The 21274-nt window shown below is 41.3% G+C and overlaps 1 protein-coding gene across 7 annotated transcripts in view; it reads left to right on the top strand.

Moving 5' to 3' along the window:
• The window catches only part of KCNJ15 (potassium inwardly rectifying channel subfamily J member 15), a 36589-nt gene extending 17356 nt beyond the window's left edge, over positions 1 to 19233 (top strand). For 3 of the 7 annotated variants that reach the window (XM_082056364.1, XM_082056361.1, XM_082056362.1), the window contains one exon: positions 17179 to 19233. In XM_082056364.1, the coding sequence (XP_081912490.1) occupies positions 17195 to 18325 (1131 nt within the window). In that variant the 5' untranslated portion in view covers positions 17179 to 17194 and the 3' untranslated portion in view covers positions 18326 to 19233. The other 4 variants (XM_082056360.1, XM_082056365.1, XM_082056363.1 and 1 more) reach the window with 4 other exon arrangements.
• Positions 19234 to 21274: the final 2041 nt, after the last annotated feature.

Here is a 21274-nt window from a genome sequence, read left to right as displayed (position 1 = left end):
GGGTTCTTCAGCTGGCGGGATCACACCATGAGCTCCAATTTGAGGTCTGTTTGGTTTCATTTGTGAGAATAGATCTTAAGAAGCAAAATTAATAGTATTATACCATACTTCAGTTAGCTTTGCAGAGGTCTAAAGGTCTGTCATACTGCCAGAAATCCTAATAATATCTTTTTTTTCCTCATATCCTTACATTTATTGAGTTAATTATGCTAACATATGGCCACAAGCCTCACTCCCTGTTCTCAGTACAGGTAACAACATCACTAGTGCTTCAGCCCAGGTCTTCAGGACTGCCTGGTCCTTGAAGTTCATTCCTACTCTGTTCAATTGTTGCAGTTAAAAAACAAAACAAAACAAAATAAAAAAATCCCAAACAAACCACAATAAAAATCACCAACTTGTTGCAAAAACAAAAACTGAAAACAAAAAACACCAAACAACCCAAACACCCCCCACAGACAAAAAAAAACCAACAAAAACCAACAGCAACCCAAAATAACAAAACAATGACAAGAACAATGATCAACAAATAAAGAGGTAGTCAGCCCTAAATATATATCTTCAGAACAAAAATGTACAAAATTTAGTGTTGATTTATTTTCCTGTCAGCATAAAATGAACAAAGCTGTGACTTGGATCATTACTCAGAATAATATTTATTGGTAGTAAATCTCCTTCCCTTTGGAAGGTCTCAGGCGATATGGAACATAAAATCTTATTTTAAGATCATTTCTTAGTGTTTATGTGCCAAAATCCAAGAAAACATTTCAGCGGAGCAGTCCCAGTGATATAAACTCCTTCTGCACTGCAGCATGGGGGTTTGTTTTGGAGATATGTTTCTGGTTTGTAAGCAGTGACAATGTAAGAGGGGAACACCATGACTTTAAATGCTTTAGGTCTTATAAATAATTATTACATTACCAAGGAAAAGTTTTTTTCTGGTTGCTTTATATGATCTGAAGAAACATGTTAACTACCCAAGCTATCACATAAAGACTGACAATGTCACAGACATCAAAAATCTTTGTATTTTCACTAGAAACTTTGATTTAAGCATGTTGTTAATAATACATACTATATAAGCTCAAACATTAGCACTCAAACCACAAAAAGGCTGGGAGAAGGACCAGATCCTCATTCCCCTGCCTCAGAAGAAAAAAATGGTCAAAGTTTCAGAATTTGCTGCGTTCCTAAAACTCCAGGTGCTATCAACAGAAATAGCTTCTGATCTTCAGCTTTGCTGATCTTAAGGCAACGCATGCCACTGAATGGCTCTGGTTAAGTCTTCTCATTTTGAGCTGATTACTAGCTCTGTCTTGCTGAATGGCAGGTTAGGTTTGGTGAAAAGCAGAGATAGGTTTGAGCCACACTATGAAAAGGGGAACCTTTGGAAGAAGCAGTGGTGACAAAGATATAGGGTGCAGGTTGTTCACAGGCAGACCCAGATGTCATTTTTTGGAGGTATCCAGTATCTTGTTTTAGACTCCTAGACAGCTTGCTTTTCCATAAGGACGTTGTTCATCTGCTCTAGTGCATAATTTATATTCTTTTAAAATAACTAAACTATATGTGTGATGGAAACAGTGCGTCATGTTGTGTGGTCTTGTCTTGGATTCCACACCACACAGTATCTTCTATGGGATTTAACCTGAAAGGTTTCCTCAGTACAAGTCAGACTGACATGTATTTATTCAGGATATTTCAACTTCATATGTAGAGGTGCTGTAAAATTTACATGTGCAAGCCTAATGGTTCCAGGAAGAGTAGGCATACCTTCATATGCAGAGGAAAAGTGTATTTCCATACAAGCAATAAACTTGCCACCTCTCAGAAGCACTGACTTTGCTATACAGGTGTAAGTATAAAATAAATCTCAGCTGTCTAAAAGTTAAAGATCTGGACTCTGCTCATCAGTTACTGCAAAGAGATGGGCACCTCCAGGCGTTAGAGGAAGAAGAGGCACACTCACTGTATGGAGGTGTCCAGCTCTCTCCATTGTCTCTGGTGCCTTAGAGGCACCAGAGGTCAGAGTAGACAGAAACCTTTTAGAGAACTACAGCGAACAGGGAAGAATTTCGACCTACAGAATTCAGGAACTGGCCTTGCAGTGTCTGCACTTTTAGAAATGGCTCAGTTTGGTAGATGCCTGGCAGCCAAGTCAGAACTGCTGTGTCACAGTGAGGTTTTAAGAGGTCTGGTATTCCCCGGCAAATTTTTAAAAGGCATATATCTGAATTTCTTCCAGATAAAAGTCACTGTTATATAAAGAAACATCATTCAAGGTATCACAGGTGTGCAGTAGGCAGATCCGTCCTTGAAAAGGAGCACCTCCAAGAAAACAAATCTCTTGATGCTGAACATAGCCTATAATCAGAACATGTTAATTTTCACCATGCTGTAAATCCTCAACTTGCTTTACATTCAGATGAACAAAGAAGAAGAAAACCTTTGATCTGCTCTAAATGATTTCAGATATAACAGCAGGTGAGGCATGATGCAACACAAAGGAGGAACTTGCTAGGTAAGCATAACAACTAGCTTATGTTTGTTGAAGTTTGTAACGTGTCCCAGAACAGGTGTATTTTCAGGATTTTGTTGGAAGCTGGTGAAGGAAGGAATTTCATGTGTGACAAAAGGGAAGCTACTGTGGAACAAAATAAGAGAAATCTGGAATATTAGGCATTGACTAAAAAGAGGAACAAGGTAGCAACAAAGAGCAAAGAAAGCAGAGCTATGGAGGCCAGGGCAGCAGCTGCAGAAAGGTCAGGAAGTGAGCTTTATGGGTATGAGATAGTGAAAAAGATGTCTGCATAAATGAAGGATGAAATTATAGTCAAAATAGTAGAGAGGACATAAGATTTTTACCCTAGAAGTTCGAACGATTTGGCTGTGGGACAGATGAGAAGGACTGTAAACAAGAGGCACATTGGGAAATAGTTAATTAATAAAATAAATTTCTGGACTTGAAGAAAAGGTGGATTTTAGAGATGCTGTGGCATTAAGCTACCTCCAGACAAGAAGTCTGAACCATATAGCCAGTGGAGCAGAGGAAGTGCTTACAGACAGGGCATGTCCTTTCGGGAAAGTTGGGGTTTGACAGCATGTCACCAGAGCAGTGAATTAAGGGTTTTTTTCTGCATTGCCATTGAGCTGTTGTCTGCCTGGTGGATTCACAGTCTCCAGGACTTGCCAGCAATTTCACTATCGTAACCCCATTTGAAATATGCTGCTGCAATTTGTTATATTTATAGTCCTGCTTAGCTACTTTTTGCAACAACTTTTCTTTAGCAATTCTCTGTAAAATATGGATTCTATTCAATAGCATAAAAATAACATATAAACAGCACTGAAGTAACATATAAATGTCTACTAGGTTTAGTGGTTTTCAATGAAAATAGAGGCTTTATTAAATTAAATCCTACAGGAAAAGCACAGAGGGTTAGAGATCAAAAAGTCTGATTTTTCCACTGGAAGAATGGTCTCCTGTGGGAGACGTAGTTGATTTCCTCATACCCCAGTTATTCTTTATGCCTGGACTCCTCAGACAGACTATATTTGTATTGATGTATCAAGTCTTATAAAAAGGCGACAGAAAGTAATTGAGGAATAGGTGGTATTTTTTTGTTCTCATAAATCAGGCTACTTGGAAAACATCAAAGTGACTTCTGAAATTCATGGCATCTGGAAAACTTACAAAAAACAAGGTAGAAGTTGCTGAATCTTGTAGAATTTTAAAAATAAGTTTGCGGTATTCTGAATGTATTTGGAAACTATTCTCAGCAGAACATGAACAATGTTCTATTCAGTCTAATTACTTCAGTGATCAAAGCTAGACCATCCCAAGTTCCCAACTGTAAAAGATTGTGGAGCTTTTGAGATGACACGGGATCAGAAAGGAACACTCATAAAGATAAGGTATGTGTAAATAAACAAGTAAAATAACCTTCTTTGAGTATAGGGAAATGTAGTAACTTTGAAAAACAGCATGAGGGATTTTTCTTGTTTGGCCACATTATCGCTGCTTTTTTTTTGTCAGCCTTTTGCAGCATAGCACCACAAAGCTTTTATGGAGGTTCCCAAGAAACTACAGGACAAAGGGAAATGGGTAGTGAATCATACAGTTATGTTCGCAGATCCCAACAATGGGACATGCATTGATTCTGCTGTGCTCCCCTAAGAGGAATGGCGGTTCATTGCATGAGCTTCACTTGTCACCAAAACAGACAGGAAACTCATGTTGGGGTTTTTCAGCCAAAATTCTTATGAGCTGAAAAGGCAGACTTAGGTCAGATGAAAGATATAATGAATTTGTGTGAACAAGATAAAGCAGCTTAGAATGAAAAAGTCTGAGAACAATTTTGAAAAGTAAAATATTTCATTTTGACTTTGTGGAAGCAAGATGTTACAGTCTGTCACTTCAAGCAGTGTGTTGTTCTTCACCTGATTTAAATTAGACACACACATATACAGCTCTATATGAACATCAAAGCAAAATGAAATATATAGTTCTTTTTTTTTTTTTTTTCTTTTAACAAACAGTGTCTTTAGTCTGGAATGATTTTTTTTTTTAATTTTGCCAGAAAAGTGGAAAGTTTTTTTGAATTTTTTGTTTGTTTTGATATTTTTGGTTTGGCAAGAAAATCAAAAAACATTGATGTGCACCAGTACATTTATGCTATTTCCTCCCTTTCAGAAGCCACAGTCTCTGCAGCAGACTGAGGGGTCTGTGTCATGGAAATTGGCAGAGATTGAGTAATTTGTGAAAGCAATGAGAAAACAAATATTATTTTCCCTCTGATTCCTTGGGAGTTTATCTGGAAGTAATACAATACTGGGCTGTGTAACATCCCAGTCAAGAACCTCAGGAAACAGATTTTTCATAAAAAATCTATAGTTTATATTCCAATTTTTGCAATATAAGACTGACAGCAAGGTTCTGTACAATGGTAATATTTTTGTTGATGAAATGGGTAAATAACCTAGCATATTTTCATTTCCATCCTCTCACAAAGAAGGAATACAAAACAGTTCACATATTTAAATCTGTGGGCTAATTTCAGCTTAACTTGGCAGGTGAACAGACGCTTCAGAAATTACATTCCAACAAGCTTCATGAAACTAGGTAATTTTGCAAATCAGAAAGACTTTATTAATGCCTTCACTGAGAACCGGAAAGCAAGGGGGACCAGCCTTAATCAGACATCAGAGAATCCACATGGAGGCAAATGCAGTGGAAAATTCTTTGCACAGAACTTGCATGTCATTACAACCGTGGGGTTCACTCTGGAGATGCGATAGCAGGAGAGAACAGAGCTTTGCTGGCTCCCTCCCCATGACCTGGTGGCTCCTGCCACCCCATGAGCTACAGTGGTGGCCCTTGTGGGAGGGAAGGTGTGGATAGTGGGGTGGTAGTGGGGTGGTAGTGGGGTGGTGGTGATGGTGGTGGTGATGGTGGTGGTTCTGGTCCTGCAGCCTTCCCTCTGCGAGGCTGTGGTGGGTGACAAGAGGAGCCCTTTGCTCTCAGTCTACCACCTTTCACCAAGATGCTCACGGCCTGAAATACCCTGTTAAAGGGAGCATAGAATGACACAGCTGAAAACTATCATCCGTTTAAAATTCCCCCAAATTTATCACCATTAAGCTTGATTTTTTTTTTCATTCCTCTCATAAAATATCAACCCATTCAGGAGTGTTACTGAAGTACTTCATATAAGCAGAATGGAAACACATACTAACCAGCAGCTTATGCTACTTTTACTTTATAATTATTAATTTTACTTTTACTTTATAATTATTAATTTTGAATGTCTTTAGCACTCCACAAACACAGCTCAGAGTCCCAAGCAAGCAGTGGGGCTCAGGCCCCATGTATCTCCATCCGTGGGCAGAAAAAGAGTATTCCCATGGACAATATTAGGACTCTCTCCTGTTTCTTCTCTGAAATATCAGGTATAACTAAACTCCTCTGGAGGCCTTTCCTCCTTCTCCCCTACTCGCTCTACCCCTCCTCCCCCCAAAATGTGCAGAAGTGGAAAACAGGGCATTTTTCCATTCATTGCATGGAGAGTATGAAAGCTTGGCACACAAGTGAGCTATGTGCTGGAATTTGGGTGGGTCTAGGAAAAAGCACAGACTTCAGTGGAAAACATACATGGGTGTGTGTGTATGTGTGAGAAAAAGTCTTTTAAACCTTAAATTAACCACATCCATGGATTGGTCAGGAAAAAAAAAAAGAGAAAAGAAGTGAAAATTGTCCTGAAATAAAACTCTTGGACAGTACTAAGAATAAGCAACCCTACACCAATATTAAAGCGTCACCGATATTTTTAATTTGTCCCTGACCACTTCAAAGAGGCAGGTGAAAGACCCTGGTTTATACACCGGTGCAGAATTTTAATGGCTTATAGGACCCCTGTGACCATTTCTGTCTCTGGCCACTCTCCATGAGGCCAGTGAGGAGTCAGCTTGGCTGGGGGCAGTGACAGGTCTGGCATGGGAATGGGGCCAGGGGTGGAGATAGGGATGGGGACAGGGTATGTGAACTCTGGGTGATACCAGTGGCCTCCTGGGGACTGTGTTTGGTGAGTGCTTTGACAAAGCCTGAAGGAAGGCTTGATTGGGAGAGGATTTGCTCTGAGACCATAGCCACAGCTTGTGGTTACTGGTCATTATAGATGTGTCTGGGACATGCTGTTTGAGAAAATTATTTTGTGTCAAGATCAAGAGACTTTATCAAGACTAATAATGGCACAAAGGGAAATGTATGCAAAAGAAGATGCATTCACAACTGCCTAGATACACCAAGATCTCCCACATCAATACTCTGCATTTGCAACTACCTGTGCTTTACAAAATAGTCAATGTATCATTTATGAAAACACATATACCACAAAGTAATAATTTAAATAGTAAAAATGAACCTATGATTTCTATGTAAATGCATATATGTTTGCCTATGAAACATCACAACCTGATTTTATTAGACACTATTTAGTTTTCTTTTGAGAATTCAAAAGTATTAAATTTTTTGGTTTTGTTTAGTAGCTGCCAAATATTTGTTTGAGATCAAATGAACTTGCTCTCTGTTTATCAGACCTTGGTGCAATTTGAAATCTTTCTGGTGCAGAGAAAACAGAGTAGGAATGAACATTTTTGAAACTGTTGTGTCCTTCAAAGAGAATGCTGGTCACCCTTACTCTGTAATTCACAGAAAGTAAATAATTATAAAAAAACAATTAAGTAAACTATATGTGTCTCTGCTGTGCCAGTAACATCACCTGTGCTTTGCCAAAGAAATTTAATTTAAAAATGATTAGTTTTGGTGAGCGAAGTGGATACTCTGTCTCATGGGCTACCTATTGCTAGCATGAAAGAAGAGTCACTTCTTAAAAACATTTTTCACAGTATGAACTTGTTCACACAGGTAGAGTAATTCATCTTAACCAAATAACTTCCTGAGAAAATCAGCCTGTAACAAGTTTTAAGACAACACCATGACAAACCCATCCTTCTTTCTTGGAAATGTGCTTTGCAGTATTACAAAAATCACAAGGCCAAATTCACTGTTATGTCCTGGCCATGCAGAGGAGCCATAAATTTGGCTGAATTAGTGGGTTACTCTGCATTTATTGTTACTCTGCCCAGATGAAGCAGCACAAAGCAGCTACAGCGCACAGGTAAGAGAGAAGCTGTCACAGAGGAAAAGCTTTACTACTCTAACAGGGTCCATCTTCTTGCTGGGTCAAGGTGTGCAATTTCCCCAGTTAGATTTGATTCTGTCTGCATTAGGCACTAGATGAACAAAATGTTATCAACATGCAGACTTTTCAATAAAATGCTTTTTTTCCCTTGGCAGTTTCTTTACCTTTTGCAGCCCTCCCATTATTTTCAATACTTTTGAGGTTTTTACATATTTAAAAGGGGAGAGGGGCAGAATGTTTTTTTGGTTTGGGGTTTGTTTTTTTTTTTTTGGTGGATAATTCTTTTCATAGACTGGTATTTCAATTTTGAGATTTAGTGGCTGCATAGAGATGGAAAATTACAGACATGTTTATTTTGGCAGTGTTTGTGAATATGTACATACAGTGTGATATTTGCGGTGTACTAAGGTCAGTCCTCCATCAGCGTAATGTCTTGTGATATGGGCTAAAGGAGTGCTGCAATTTGCAGGAAATGCAGCTTTCATATACAGAGAGAACATTAAAAAATCTGCCCAGCAGAAGCCTGATGCCCTGCAGGGAGCCTCACCTCATGGCCACACCTACACTGAGCTATGAGAGCCCCAGTGTACAATGACTAATTAAAAAGCAAAACCCAACTTGACTGGGATACAGTGCACGCACCATGTGATGAATTGGCATGACAAATGGTAATTAAAAAGAGAGCTGCTGAGCCACTGCATGTATTCACAATGCACGGCTGATACACAGGCAGGAGCTGATGTCCTTCCTCATCAGAATGAGAGAAGGCTGGTGCTGGGACTTGGTGCCCAATGTCAGGCTTGAGGCTCAAGCTATCTGCAGTCCAAGAAATGAAAGAAGGGCACAAATCGCTCTAAATTATTTGAAATATCCCATTGCTGCCTGGTAAATGTCTTTCATGTGATAGCCGTGGTAGCTGAGAAACAGGGAGAAGTAGCCACAGGGAGGGCAGACTGAAGGTGTTTCAGCCAGCTTTTGTGAACTAGCAGCAAAGTGAGCAAAGTGCTAGCTTTTCTCTCTGCCTCTTGCATAACCATGACTAGGCACATTACTTTTCATGATCAGCCACCTGTTGATAATTTAAATTAAAATTTAGATTAAATGTCTGGATTTGGTTTTGTTTGCTTGTTTAAATTAAACCAGATTTTTATTAGACCAAGAAATGAAAAGCAACCAAACAATAAAAGAAACAAGACAAGCTCTCTGTTCTGCTAACCCTTCTTCAAGTCTGAAACAAAAGCAGCAAATTTCAAACCAACTGCACATTGGCAAATCAGTTGTTCTGAGTTTAACTTTATTACTATTACTATTATTCAGTGGTAGAGCAGGCTTCTGCCAGCTTGTGAAGTGATGGGAGAGTACTGGGGAGGTTAAAAACAAGGTGCTGTTCTTTACCAGTGGTGAAAGAAGGGAAAACAAGGACACAGCCAAGCTGCGGTGAGCAGGCAATGACAGTCCCAGCAAACTTAGGCAGCAGCCCAGTCTGGTGTGTTTGTGCTCTGTGTTGACCTGGGAGGGGACTCCCCTATGAGCTTTGTCAGACTTAACAATCTGAGCAGCAGGTGGGTTCAGGCTCACTATTTTCTATATTGTTATAAACCCCATCACCGTGTGACTAAAATACTAGAAGAAAACACAGTCATACCTCGGTTATGTACAGAAACATGAAACTGTCTTGGCACATGAGCTCATGCAGTCAGATTATAGCCAGGTAATTTATAGCAGGCAGTATATAAACCAGCATCATGAGAGGTAAAATATGTTACTGGGCAAACAATTGAACCACCTTGAGCCCCAGCCCTGAAATCTGAGCAAAGAGCAGTGCAGCCTCTCTGGTTGCCTTTGCCAGACTGGTGCTCCCCGGAGAGCTGTGCTCCAGTGAGGTGGCCTGTCCTCACACAGGACAGGGAAGGTGGTGAGAGCTGTGTGAAAGCAGGCTCTCACAGAAGCCAGAGCAGCTGCCTGGCAAAGGGCCTGTTCCTGAAAAAGGAATTAAGTACTTAAGGAGGACTTAGGTAGGCCTTAGTTGACTAAGTGAAAAACTGTTTTGCAGAAAATCCCTGCCCAGCTTCTGTTATGTACCGGAAGTGCTCGATGTGTGCAGGTGTCTCCATTTCTGATGCTCTTTTTGCTGGGTGCCCAACAGGTCTGTGTTTGGGCATGCCACAAAGCACCCTATAAGACACCAAATGGATTTGTTTATGAAGCAAGAAGAGACAGAAATGAGGCATTCCTTGGTTCATCTTCAACCTTCCCCAGCATACCCCTTTCTCTGCTTCTCCAACTCTCTCCTGCATAGCAAGGCTCCCTGAACTGTGTGGCTGCTGCCACTTGTGTTCCCAAATCTGTCCATCGAAGGAGGTGGAGGTGACACTCTTCTCCATGTCTGAGGTGATTTGTTCCAACATTTCCACCCTTGCAGGGGAGTTCGCTCATAAGGAACCATGGAGATGGGGTGGGGAGATACTGGACTTCCTAATCAGGATGCATCACTGTATGGATGGGGATTTATAAGGCCAGAAAGCAAGAAGGCATTGACATTACTCAGTGGACAAGCTGTTAGGGTGCTCAGCTGGCCACAGAGAGTATGAGCTGCAGAATTGCATATGGGTTTACACTCTGGTTTCCTGAAGGAAGAGATACCAAAATTGTCTTAACATGGATGCAGAAATGTCTCAACAGGTATTTTCTTGGCTTCAACTTTGGAAATGGCTATTCCATTTTGACTGACACATTAAGTAAAAAAAAATGAATTAAAAAATGTGTTTGCTTGTGACCAGTCATGAGGAAAACCTCAGCACAAAGAGCTGAAGCCTTGCAAAATTTGAAACCATTGAAAACAGAGTCATATAATGGAGAGGTCCAGAATAGGTGCTGTGAACCTATGTAAGATACTTGCAGAATATAAAACAGTGTGCAGTCTTGTGTGATACAACTATGCTGCTGCCACAGCTGCACGCTTCTCTGGCTGTGGTGTAAGCACAACTAGTTCAGATTTTTTGATTCACAGAGAGTGGGAATGGAATACTAAGCAAAATGAGAGAAAACAGGGTAATGAGAGATACCTTCATGGAAATGGGAAATACCTCAGGGAGAAAGAAGGACAGAATATAGCCACTGCAAGCCCACAGAGGTATCCTAGAAGGGAAGAGTGAAGAAATAGTGGCAGTGACTGCAAAACAGGACAATTGTAGGCATTAAGCTCTCAGAAAGTCTGGTCCTGGCCTTAGTATTGACTGCAAACATTGATTGTGAAAGGACATCACTCCTGTCCTCCCTTAGCTCAGTTCCTTTTCTTGGATGTTGCTGAGATGTTTGCCTGCACCAGAGACCTATGGTGAGGGGTCACTAATGTTCCTACAGCAGACTGAACTGAAGATGTAAATGAAAGTGGAAGTACATGGTATGAATTTGATAAGCATAATGTAGCAATAATGTCCCTTTGAGCCTTGCAGTGTAGTTCTGACACCCAGCTCCCCAGAAACAGAAAGAAAAGGCTCTTGAGATTCTATTTTGACTTACCCATGTAGAAAGAGCCAGGTATGGTTTGTGCAGGAAGAAAAGGAAAGGGTTAGTGGGTGGGAAAAGCATCACAGAAGAGGCAGGTTTTAAAAGCTTAACCATGGTAATGAAGTGTTTGAAACTGAAAAGAGTTTGAAGCAATGCTATGCCAGCAAGGGAGACATTCAAAAGTATTGAATGTTGCACTACTAAAGAAAAGCCATTCGTAAAAATAAAAGAGCAGAACAGGTCTCTGGGAAACCTTTCTCTGTTTTCCATCAGTATTGTATAAACCATATCACCAAACACAAAAAGGAGAGTTTCAGAAACTGATCGGTTTACTTACTTCTTTTTGAAAGAAGACTTCAGTGTATGTGGGGATTCCTGATGAAGGCTCCGCACAGCCAAGTCCCCTATGCATCCACAGAGCCCAGGACAGAGGCTGGAGGGCAGGTTTTTGGAAGGACAGAATGCTCACTTGCAGTGTGTTAGCTATTCAGGTGCTGGCAGTATGTGCTTTTTCTCCACTTGGAGGCCTGTTGCAGAGACCTGTGAAATCACTGAGAGCTTCTCCATTAACGTCAATAAGCTTTGGGTCATCTTTTACCTTCTCTCTGCCTGCTTGGTTGTTTTCCTATTTGCTTGCATCAGTGTAGTTTCCAAGGCTCATCTCCAGAAATCAACAGTTACTGTGAAGCCTAACATCCTGCCCTTGGAAAGAACAAGAGCCCTGTAGAAATCTCCCTCAAAAACAATGCACTATGTGACTTCTCCAGCTTTAATTCATCTTCCATGGACAGATGTCAGGCGCACAGCCTAGGAGAGACAAAGATGGATTTGGGTTTTCGCTTTCTTCATGCTGGTCTGTAAATGGTTGTTGCACTGGCCCTGCCATGAGGGATGAAAAACACATGGTTCTATTTCTCCAACCACACCGCTCACCCCCATCTTGGGCACAGTCAGTTCTGCAGCCCCCGGGCACTACCCTGCCTGCAGATTTGGCTGTTTTTTTGCTTTTACCTGCTCCTGGGTGCCCGAGCCTGGGGACAGTCACCATTCACAGGGCTGCCCTGCACTGATGTGTGGCTCTACAGAGGGGTAGGGAGCTAAAAGCATGGCTTTGGGAACTGATTTTGACTTGAGGGAGTGTGTTTACAGGTCTCTTGACTCACTCCTTTCGTAAAAGAAAATAAAAATGTGTTACTTTAGTTTTTAAAGGTGGTATCTTTCGCAACATGGCTGAATGCCAGCCTGCCTATCACCAGTCTCAATGCTGATGAGTCCTAATGCTGAAGGACTCTTTAACGAAGGCCAAGGTAGCAGATGATGGCTGCATGCTGCAGCTGGTGCCAGAGGTGAAGCATCCTTTTGCAAACACTGCTTCCTTCCTTCTACCTCTGCTCTCTCCTTTTGTATTCCATAACTCCACTACAGAGGATTCTGCTGGTTGACAATTGCATGGCATAACCTGGTACATAGCCCAGAAGGAGGAGGGTGTTCATGCTAGGCAGAGCATTGAGAATTCAGGAGGCACTTTTTATAACCTACTGAACCACATCAGACCTAGGAACGATCTAAAGATTATGTGGTTCTTTCCAATGTTTTCTTTACTCACTCCTAAAAAAAAAGTCAAGCCTGCTAATGGTTTATGCTGGTTGAAAAAACAGTTCAAGTTTTGCTCCTGTATCAGAGTGGCAGTGAAGCATGTATGAGGGTTTGCTCAAGTGGCAAAGCATATCTGATTTGAAAAAAAGCAAATCACTGAGGCCATTCAAAAAAGTCATGCTCCTGTACACTTTTGATCAGTTGTGTCTGCCAAAAGAGATCTTGCACAAGCAAATCTGGCTTCATACAGCAGGAACATTTTTGTGTGCATGCAAGCTGGCTTTGACTTCTTGATAATGTGCTCTTTGGAAGCAGTGCTAATGTGCTTGTTATATCCTTGGCTGCTGGAATTACCTCAATATCAAGGTATTCATGGTTGGTGGTTTGGTATGTAGCTCTGTTTTATTGACTTTGTCTGTACTAAACTTCCTTACCAGCATGTACTCTGATGGGGAGTCTCCTCTGGCTCTTCCAAAGGGCTGGTGAGGAAAGGAGGCAATTCACAGGACATTGGAGTGCTAGACAAATCAGAGACAATTTCAGTTTCTTCTCTCTTGAAGTATCTGTTTCCTTAACTGTAATTCAGTTCACTTTCATTTACAGCTACAGTTTGAATACTTTTTTTTTACAGTAATAAAAAATACCTTACCAGTGTAAATAATTTAGCTAATGGACAGTAGATGTTATTTTAACTTAAAAATGTATACTACTGTTATTGTTCAGGCTTGTTTTATTACATTGCTTACTGTAGTAGACATGATTTTTCATTTAGAGGGAAAGAAACCAAGCATTCCAAAATCTTTCAGCAGAGGTCTGGGGATGGTTGTTCAGGCACAGAATATCTGAGCTGCCTAGATAAGGTATATGACGGGAAATAGTAACGCAGGTGTTATAACATGGGTTTATAACATACAGACACCCACGAATCATTTATTGTGGACTATTGTACTGGTCACTTAACTCGGGAAGCAGTGGGGAAGTGGAGGGGAGAAGGCTCCTCTGAAGCCTGGTTTTGTTCCACTGTTGGTTTCATCAGAGTTTCTTCCACCAGATGACTGCTCCTGAGTTCTGTCAGTGATAATTAAGGGGAGCAGAGACAGTGTTGCTCTGAGTTGGTGTGATCGATCCTCTCTTCCCCTATCAGTGTGGCAGAGAAAAAGGGAAATGTTTCTGCAGGGAAAGGAAACCAAGATCAGTTTCGCTGGAGAGGAAAAGAGCACTGGAGGAACTCAGGATCACACAGGAAAATGTGATGTAAGAGAAAAAAAAATAGGAAGCAAATCAACAGAAAAAATACCCCACCATCAAAAAAAAGCACCAGAAACTGGCCGGGATCCATTTCAGGAAATCACTGTAAAGCTGAGTAACTTTGTCACATACAGAAATACAAATCAAGGGAGGACACAAAAGATGACAGAGGAGCTCTGATACAGCCTCTTCCACCTGTGGTGGACCGCAAAACTAACAACTGTGCCATGCTGACCCCACATGTGGAGATCAGCTTTACACATGGGGACAGCAGAGAGGCACAGTGAGAAATGGCTTTGGCTGTGAGTTGAAACACAGTCTGGAACATGCCAGACATGGCCTATGGCTGCAGCCAATCTTTACTTCTTGTATTGAGCCTGAAATGGCAAATTTTGTAGCTGTCCTCTGTTGGCATAGCCCAGGAAAGACATTATTCCTTGCCACTACCACTCTACCTCCTGTCTTGGTGGGAAACCTATTCTTTAGCATTCGGTATGTCCATGATCTTAGATGTCCTTCACCAGCTCTGCACATGTGGTGGGATGCAGTGTCAGGATTTTCTCCATTCAGGGCTCCTGGACAGGGAACAACATATTTCAGGGCAGAGCAAAGGCAGGAGCAAGGACTCTTTGACAGGCCTTTGTGTGGGTCGAAACTGTGGACCCAGATGGTGCTGCAGATGAGCTGTGCACTGTATGAGTACCAGCTCTGGCATCTGAAGAACATATCAGATCCACAGTGCATGTGGGGTAGAGAGGTTCTTCACACCATGCCCAGTGCATCCCAAACATGTCAGATTTATCATATATATGCTGACCACTTGTGCAGAAGCCAGTGTTTCTTGCACATGGTAGAGCCACAGTGAGTATGGTATGCCAAGGGTTCGTTTACTCCTCACCTTGGGATACCCCTGACCCTGACTGGATAACTCTGACCTTCACCAAGCCTGTGAGCCCTGCCCGTGCCACACCAGCTCAAGCCCACCAGCTGGAGCACCGAGAAGGGAAGGTGGAGCTTTGGCTGCCTCCATCCTCGTGGCCTCCAGAGGAGGAGGAGCTGGCAGCCCTGGGGAGCTGCTCCCAGGAGCAGGCGTCCAGGTAGGCTGAGCAGGGGTATGGGATCGGGACATGTTCCTGGCATGGAGAGCCCATCTACCTCCTGGCATAGCAATTTGTAGCAGTGATTTTTTTTTCTGACAGCTTAATGTTTGTACCTGAAATGAATGGCTAAGGGAAAATGTGCTTGAGAGGAAGAGGTGTACTTCTTTTGGGACAGATTTTTGCATACGTTTTATATCCATGACTTATCCAGGGTGAGGCTCTGTGTGCAGAATAGACCCTCTTCACAAAGTAGAGTGCATTTTCCTGAAAGGCTTCCCATTAGAGGTTGCATGTATTTACGGCACACTGACAGTAGCACTTCATTTTGAATTTGCCTAAAGAGCAGTTGCATGTATGCTCCTTCCTACCCCTACCCCTCCCACCCCCATCTCCCCCCAATTTCCTCCTGTTGTTCTTTTTTCAGATCACTTGAAGGTTTTTTCCTGTTTATTATCCGGACATGCTGTGCATTGTGTGTTGATTTGACTGTCACATAAGGAATCTCCTACTGGGGTCATTGATGCATTAATTTCTTATATATATATATATATATGTATATATATATACGGCAATGGCTCCCAGACTATGGAAGAGAAATGCTGGTGATTTAAACAAAACTGGAATGAGCTACAGGTGTTACTGGGTGTTAAGTTTAATTACCCTTTCCCAGAAAACCTGCAACAGTGTGATGGGTATAGTAATAAAAAAATTTCTCCTTAATTGACATAACAGGAAAGGTACTTCATGAGCAATTATGCTGATGTCCTGGACTGGCACATGTGTGTACCACAAATATATCTTGTACTTCCTGCAAAATTCTTTTAAGTAGCTGTAAGGAAGACATTCTCTTTTTTTTTTTTTGTTCTTTTTTTTGGTGGTTCACGAAAACGAATCACTTAAGGCTCTTTTTGCGGAAAACAATGGAACAAAACAATGCTTTTTGTGCAACCTGCCAAAGCACAAAGGATGCATGGGACATTTTTTTTCTTTGTTGTTTTTGTCAGCAGGAAGTTTTGATGTCGGAAACGACTATAACATGCACTGTCCTTGCTCTACGTAATCACTGTCTCGTCTCACAAGCCGGGTCTTGTTACTTGCCTCATCCAGCTGGCACAGGCACTGTTCTGCTTCACTCTGTGGGCTTTGTTCAGTCCTGAGTGTCCCCACACTTAATCTCCATCCGGACTGATGCACAGTAAACAAACTTCAGGAGTCGGGTGGTCCAATGATTGCTCGGTTCGCACAGGTCAGGGCCCACGGCTAGAATGCTGACTTTGTGAATTGCCTCCTTTTTTTTTCCTTAGATGGCTTAAAACAGGACTGCTGTACAGTGCAAACGGCTTCTAAGAGTTTTCAGGTGTAAATATCCCTTTCCAAAACTCGACTTCGATGTGTTCAGGTCTGCTTTGTTTCCTCCTAGGTTAGTTGTAGGTTTGTGACAAAGAGCCAGATCCGACTGAGTAAATCACTTGTGGAAGTTAATTGTTCACAGTGAAAGCTGGTCTGGCTCATTTTTCGTCCGTCGCAGGAAGAGACAGAGGTGGTGTGCTGGATCTGCGTTCTAAACCAAGCATTGACGTGACTTTAATTTTGATCAGATGTCTCTCTTCAGGGCATTAAAGAAAACCTGCTCACTAATCAAAAAGAGACTCTTCTCCAGAGAAACGTAAGAAAAAAAAAATTAATGCATTTTACAGAAATAAAGTACTAGTATAAAATTTCAGCTTGGTCAAATTTCTTTTGCAGGATATCATAAAAGAAACCTACTTCTCCATATTTGGCAGTCGCCAGAATCGAAGAATGTTTTGGGTTGTTTTATTTTTCCTGGAAAAAAAGAATATCGAATTATTTGTAATGTCAGATATTGTATGATGGTAACTTTATCTACCAACTGTTTTTATTCACTGCTGCTGTGTTTAGATTATGTTTGTGCCTTCTTTCCACCAACATTTTCAAATGCTTTTCAGAATCAGTTATGTGCTTTGATTTCATTAAGTAACAGTCTTCTTTTATTCTCCCCTTAGGACTGAAGCAGTGAGAATGGAACCCACAAAGATTAATATGTCTCGCCTGCCACTGGTTAATGGAGGCATCGACACTGTCATGCTCAAGGCACACAAACCCCGTGTGATGTCCAAAAGTGGTCACAGCAATGTGCGGATAGACAAAGTCGATGGCATTTACCTGCTCTACCTTCAAGACTTGTGGACTACAGTTATAGACATGAAGTGGAGGTACAAACTCACCTTATTTGCTGCTACTTTTGTTATGACCTGGTTCCTCTTTGGAGTTATCTACTATGCCATTGCATTCCTTCATGGTGATTTAGAAATAAACAAGTTCAATCCAAAGCGCGAGCCATGTGTCAAGAACGTAGACTCTCTGACTGGGGCATTTCTCTTCTCCCTGGAGTCACAAACAACCATTGGCTATGGATTTCGTTTCATTACAGAGGAGTGTCCTCATGCCATTTTCTTACTTGTGGCCCAACTGGTCATCACCACTTTGATTGAAATCTTCATCACAGGTACCTTTCTGGCCAAAATTGCAAGACCTAAAAAACGGGCAGAGACTATTAAATTCAGCCACTGTGCCGTCATCACTAAACACAATGGAGAACTTTGCCTGGTGATTAGGGTAGCAAATATGAGGAAGAGTCTTCTGATACAGTGTCAGCTGTCTGGGAAGCTTCTTCAGACATATGAAACCAAAGAAGGGGAGCGGATCCTGCTGAATCAAGCCAGTGTCAAGTTCAACGTTGACTCCTCTTCAGAGAGTCCTTTTCTCATTTTGCCTTTAACCTTCTACCATATTTTGGATGAGAGCAGCCCTTTGAGAGATCTCACACCTCAGAATCTCAAGGACAAGGACTTTGAGCTTGTAGTGCTCCTGAACGCCACAGTAGAGTCCACCAGTGCTGTTTGCCAAAGCAGGACTTCCTACATCCCCGAGGAGATCCACTGGGGCTATGAGTTCGTGCCTGTGGTTTCTCTGTCTCCAAATGGAAAGTACGTTGCAGATTTCAGTCAATTTGAGAAGATTAGGAGAAGCACAGATTCCAATTATTATAGTATGGACTCTGAAAAACAAAAACTAGAGGAGAAATACAGGCAGGAGGATCAAAGAGAGAGAGAATTGAGAACGATGTTATTACAGCAGAGCAATGTTTGATTGCATGGACAAAATATTCTGATTAATCCTTTTTGCAAACTGAAAAAACATACTCTCTTTGCTGTATGTCCACTATGAAACAGCAGTGAAATCCTTTTCAGCAAATAGCTTTGATGTATAGTAAACCTATCCCTTAGGCTGAGCTGTTAATCAAGTATTTTGTAATTAGGTAGGGTTCCTTTGTTCATGATCGTGACTTAGCAAAGTTGGATTTGTATAAAGTGTCTGCCTTATACAACCACTAAAAGCAGACACACCACTTTCCATTTGGAAAGTGAAACTAGATGCACTGTGCTGATTCCTTCAAATATTTATATGACATAGTTTTACTGTGAACATGTATTCACAGAAACAGCACGCAGTACTGCTAGAAAAAGATATGCTCCTTTAAAATATATATATTTAAAATGTGTATTCTCGTACCAGCTATTGCCTTCGTGGCAATTCCTGGCACTGACAGACAGTTTGGTTGGACGTGGAAAGAGCCCACTGGGAGGTGATAAACTTCTGAAATCTTGAAGGAGGATGACAGGGTAGTCATACTGGGTGCTGAGGAGTGATCACTCATTTTTTAAACCTTGTCAATGCCTGATTTATGTGTAATAGCAAAAAGGGAAGATGAGGGCAAGACACATGAAATCATAACAGTAATCAACTAAAGTTAAAGCTGATTTGAGACACCTGTTTTTTATCCAATGTAAATAGTTTGTAATAGCAGTGTAACAATACATTTCTACAGATTGCTTGCTTTGCTATGGACAATATTTAATTTTGGTTAAAGGAAAACTGTATAATGTCTATAGACAATATTTACTTTTTCTGGCAACCATAAAGGTCAAGCATTCTTTTTATCCATTTCATTTTTGGTCTATTAAAATCCTTCGATTAATAAAGGAATTTAATTTGAACAGCTCCTGATCTTTTTGTGGCACGGGGGAGGGTGTGGTACCTCAGAGATGCTGCAAAAGCCGAATGCTTGGCATAGGCAGTTGCATCCAGCACACAATCCAGGGACTCAGCAGCTAACAAAAGCAGTCAGATCACAGGTAACAAACCAGGTAGCAGTGGTGGACATGTAGCATGCCTATCATACCTAAGTCAGCTTTTGTAATGGGACTTAGAAATTATTTCTGACTCATATCACTTTGGCAACATTCTGAGTTCTAGAGATTGTGCACCTCTAAAGCTCTGGCAAGGAAAAGCTGTATTCAATACGAGTTTTGGGTCTGTGGGCCAGGTTTTGTGCTGAGAGCCACCAAGACCTGCAGTGATGAAAGGACTTTTCGCATCATTACACTTACTGTTACTGTGCAGCCTAGCGGAATGCAGTCCGGCAGTCTGCCATACAATATTTTATACAGTAAATGAATCTAGCTTGATGCCCAAAGAGGCATGCACCAAGTTGAGCACAGGGATGCCTGTGGCACCAGGAATGAATGTTTAAGAAGAAGGAAGCAGATTCTGTAGGGAGTTGTGGTGATAATAGGGGCATGAGAGGCTAAAAGTCCTCATTTATGTAAATGGTTAGCTCTCCTGTGTCAGAAGCAAGAAAGTTTTCTCAGAACGTCATAATTGTGAGCCCACGTAGCATTTTTGGAAATAATTTCCAGGTGGTGCTATGCTGTGTTTTCACACAGGTTTTCATTTGCAACAACATATAGAGAATGACAAAATTTTAAATTACTGATTGTTAATTTTCAATTTTCCTTCACTTTGTCTGATTGCTTGTTTCATTGCAAGGAAGCACATATGCTCCATCAGTTTTTGCAGTCACTTTGCAGATCTGAGGTTCCCATTGTTTTGGGATGCCAAGGTGTAAGTGCACAGGTGTCTTAACCCTTCTTCTGCCATGCCTTAGCCTTCATGATTTTATAGTCAAACACACACTCTTTCAAACACACATTCTTTCTTATCTGCGTAAGTGCTTAGATCATTCCCAAAGTCATTGTCTCATCTGTATATTGACTGTAAAACACTGTCACCAAAAACAAGTGAGCTGGTTCTTCTCCAGAAATACATGATGAGGGACTGATCCCTTTCCTCCTATCCCCTTCCTATCCCTGGAAATAAAGAGATGCATGTCAATTTGTATTTCTTATGTGAGCACTTCATCCATTTCAAGAAACTTGTTTATTATTTTACTAAGTAAGCAGGCAGAGACTAAGGTCCCTGTGTAAACCAATCCCAGAGTTCAGTCACTATGTTCACTGTGCCATACCTGTCATTAGGTTATCCTGAAGAAAAAGCATTATAAGCAAATCCTTGGAAACATAAAGAAAAAAAAAAAAAGGTAAACACTAGAAATCTGTGGCAAAGTCACGGCGAATTTTCATCAGGTAGTGAGACACTATATAGTAGCATTATATACATACATTAGTATAATATATAACGCACTGTTATTCATTCATTCCAGCTGCAGTACAAATCTTACTCTGTAATGAGCTGTACTTTTCCTTCTTGTTTTTGTGCAAGCATAACGCACTGCCCTATCTGTAAGTTAAGACCAGAAGTGGCCTTGGAGGAGCATTCTTAGCTGCAAAGTACTAAACTGCAGTGGAAAAATATCATGACATGGATCTGATATGAATCACCAGCAAACTACAACCTCTCACTGCTTGTGGTAAGCTCTTCTGGTCGTGTAAACACAGCTATGGTGATTTGTCTTGGCTGAGGACTGACAGGGTGGAGAATCAGAAAGAAAAATTTCCATGGCCATCCTAAAGCTGTCTTACCCATGAGTAAGGACCATCCTGCCCACATGGTGACTGAGGGTGTGAGAGCCTTCTTGTCTGCCAGCTTCTTGTCCCAAAGATGTTGGGGCACATCATCCACAGCTCCAGCAGATCAGTTCCCTACAGAGCCAGCAACAGCACCTCCTCCCTCCTGTCCTTGCACTACAAATGGAAGATACTGTTTTGGGAACCACTGAATTGGATGATTATATCAGTC

The sequence above is a fragment of the Streptopelia decaocto genome, assembly GCF_964273445.1.
Source record: "Streptopelia decaocto genome assembly, chromosome: 1".
In the NCBI taxonomy this organism is placed as follows: domain Eukaryota; kingdom Metazoa; phylum Chordata; class Aves; order Columbiformes; family Columbidae; genus Streptopelia; species Streptopelia decaocto.
The sequence above is the reverse complement of the archived record's forward strand: the minus strand, read 5'-3'. Positions and strand labels throughout refer to the sequence as shown.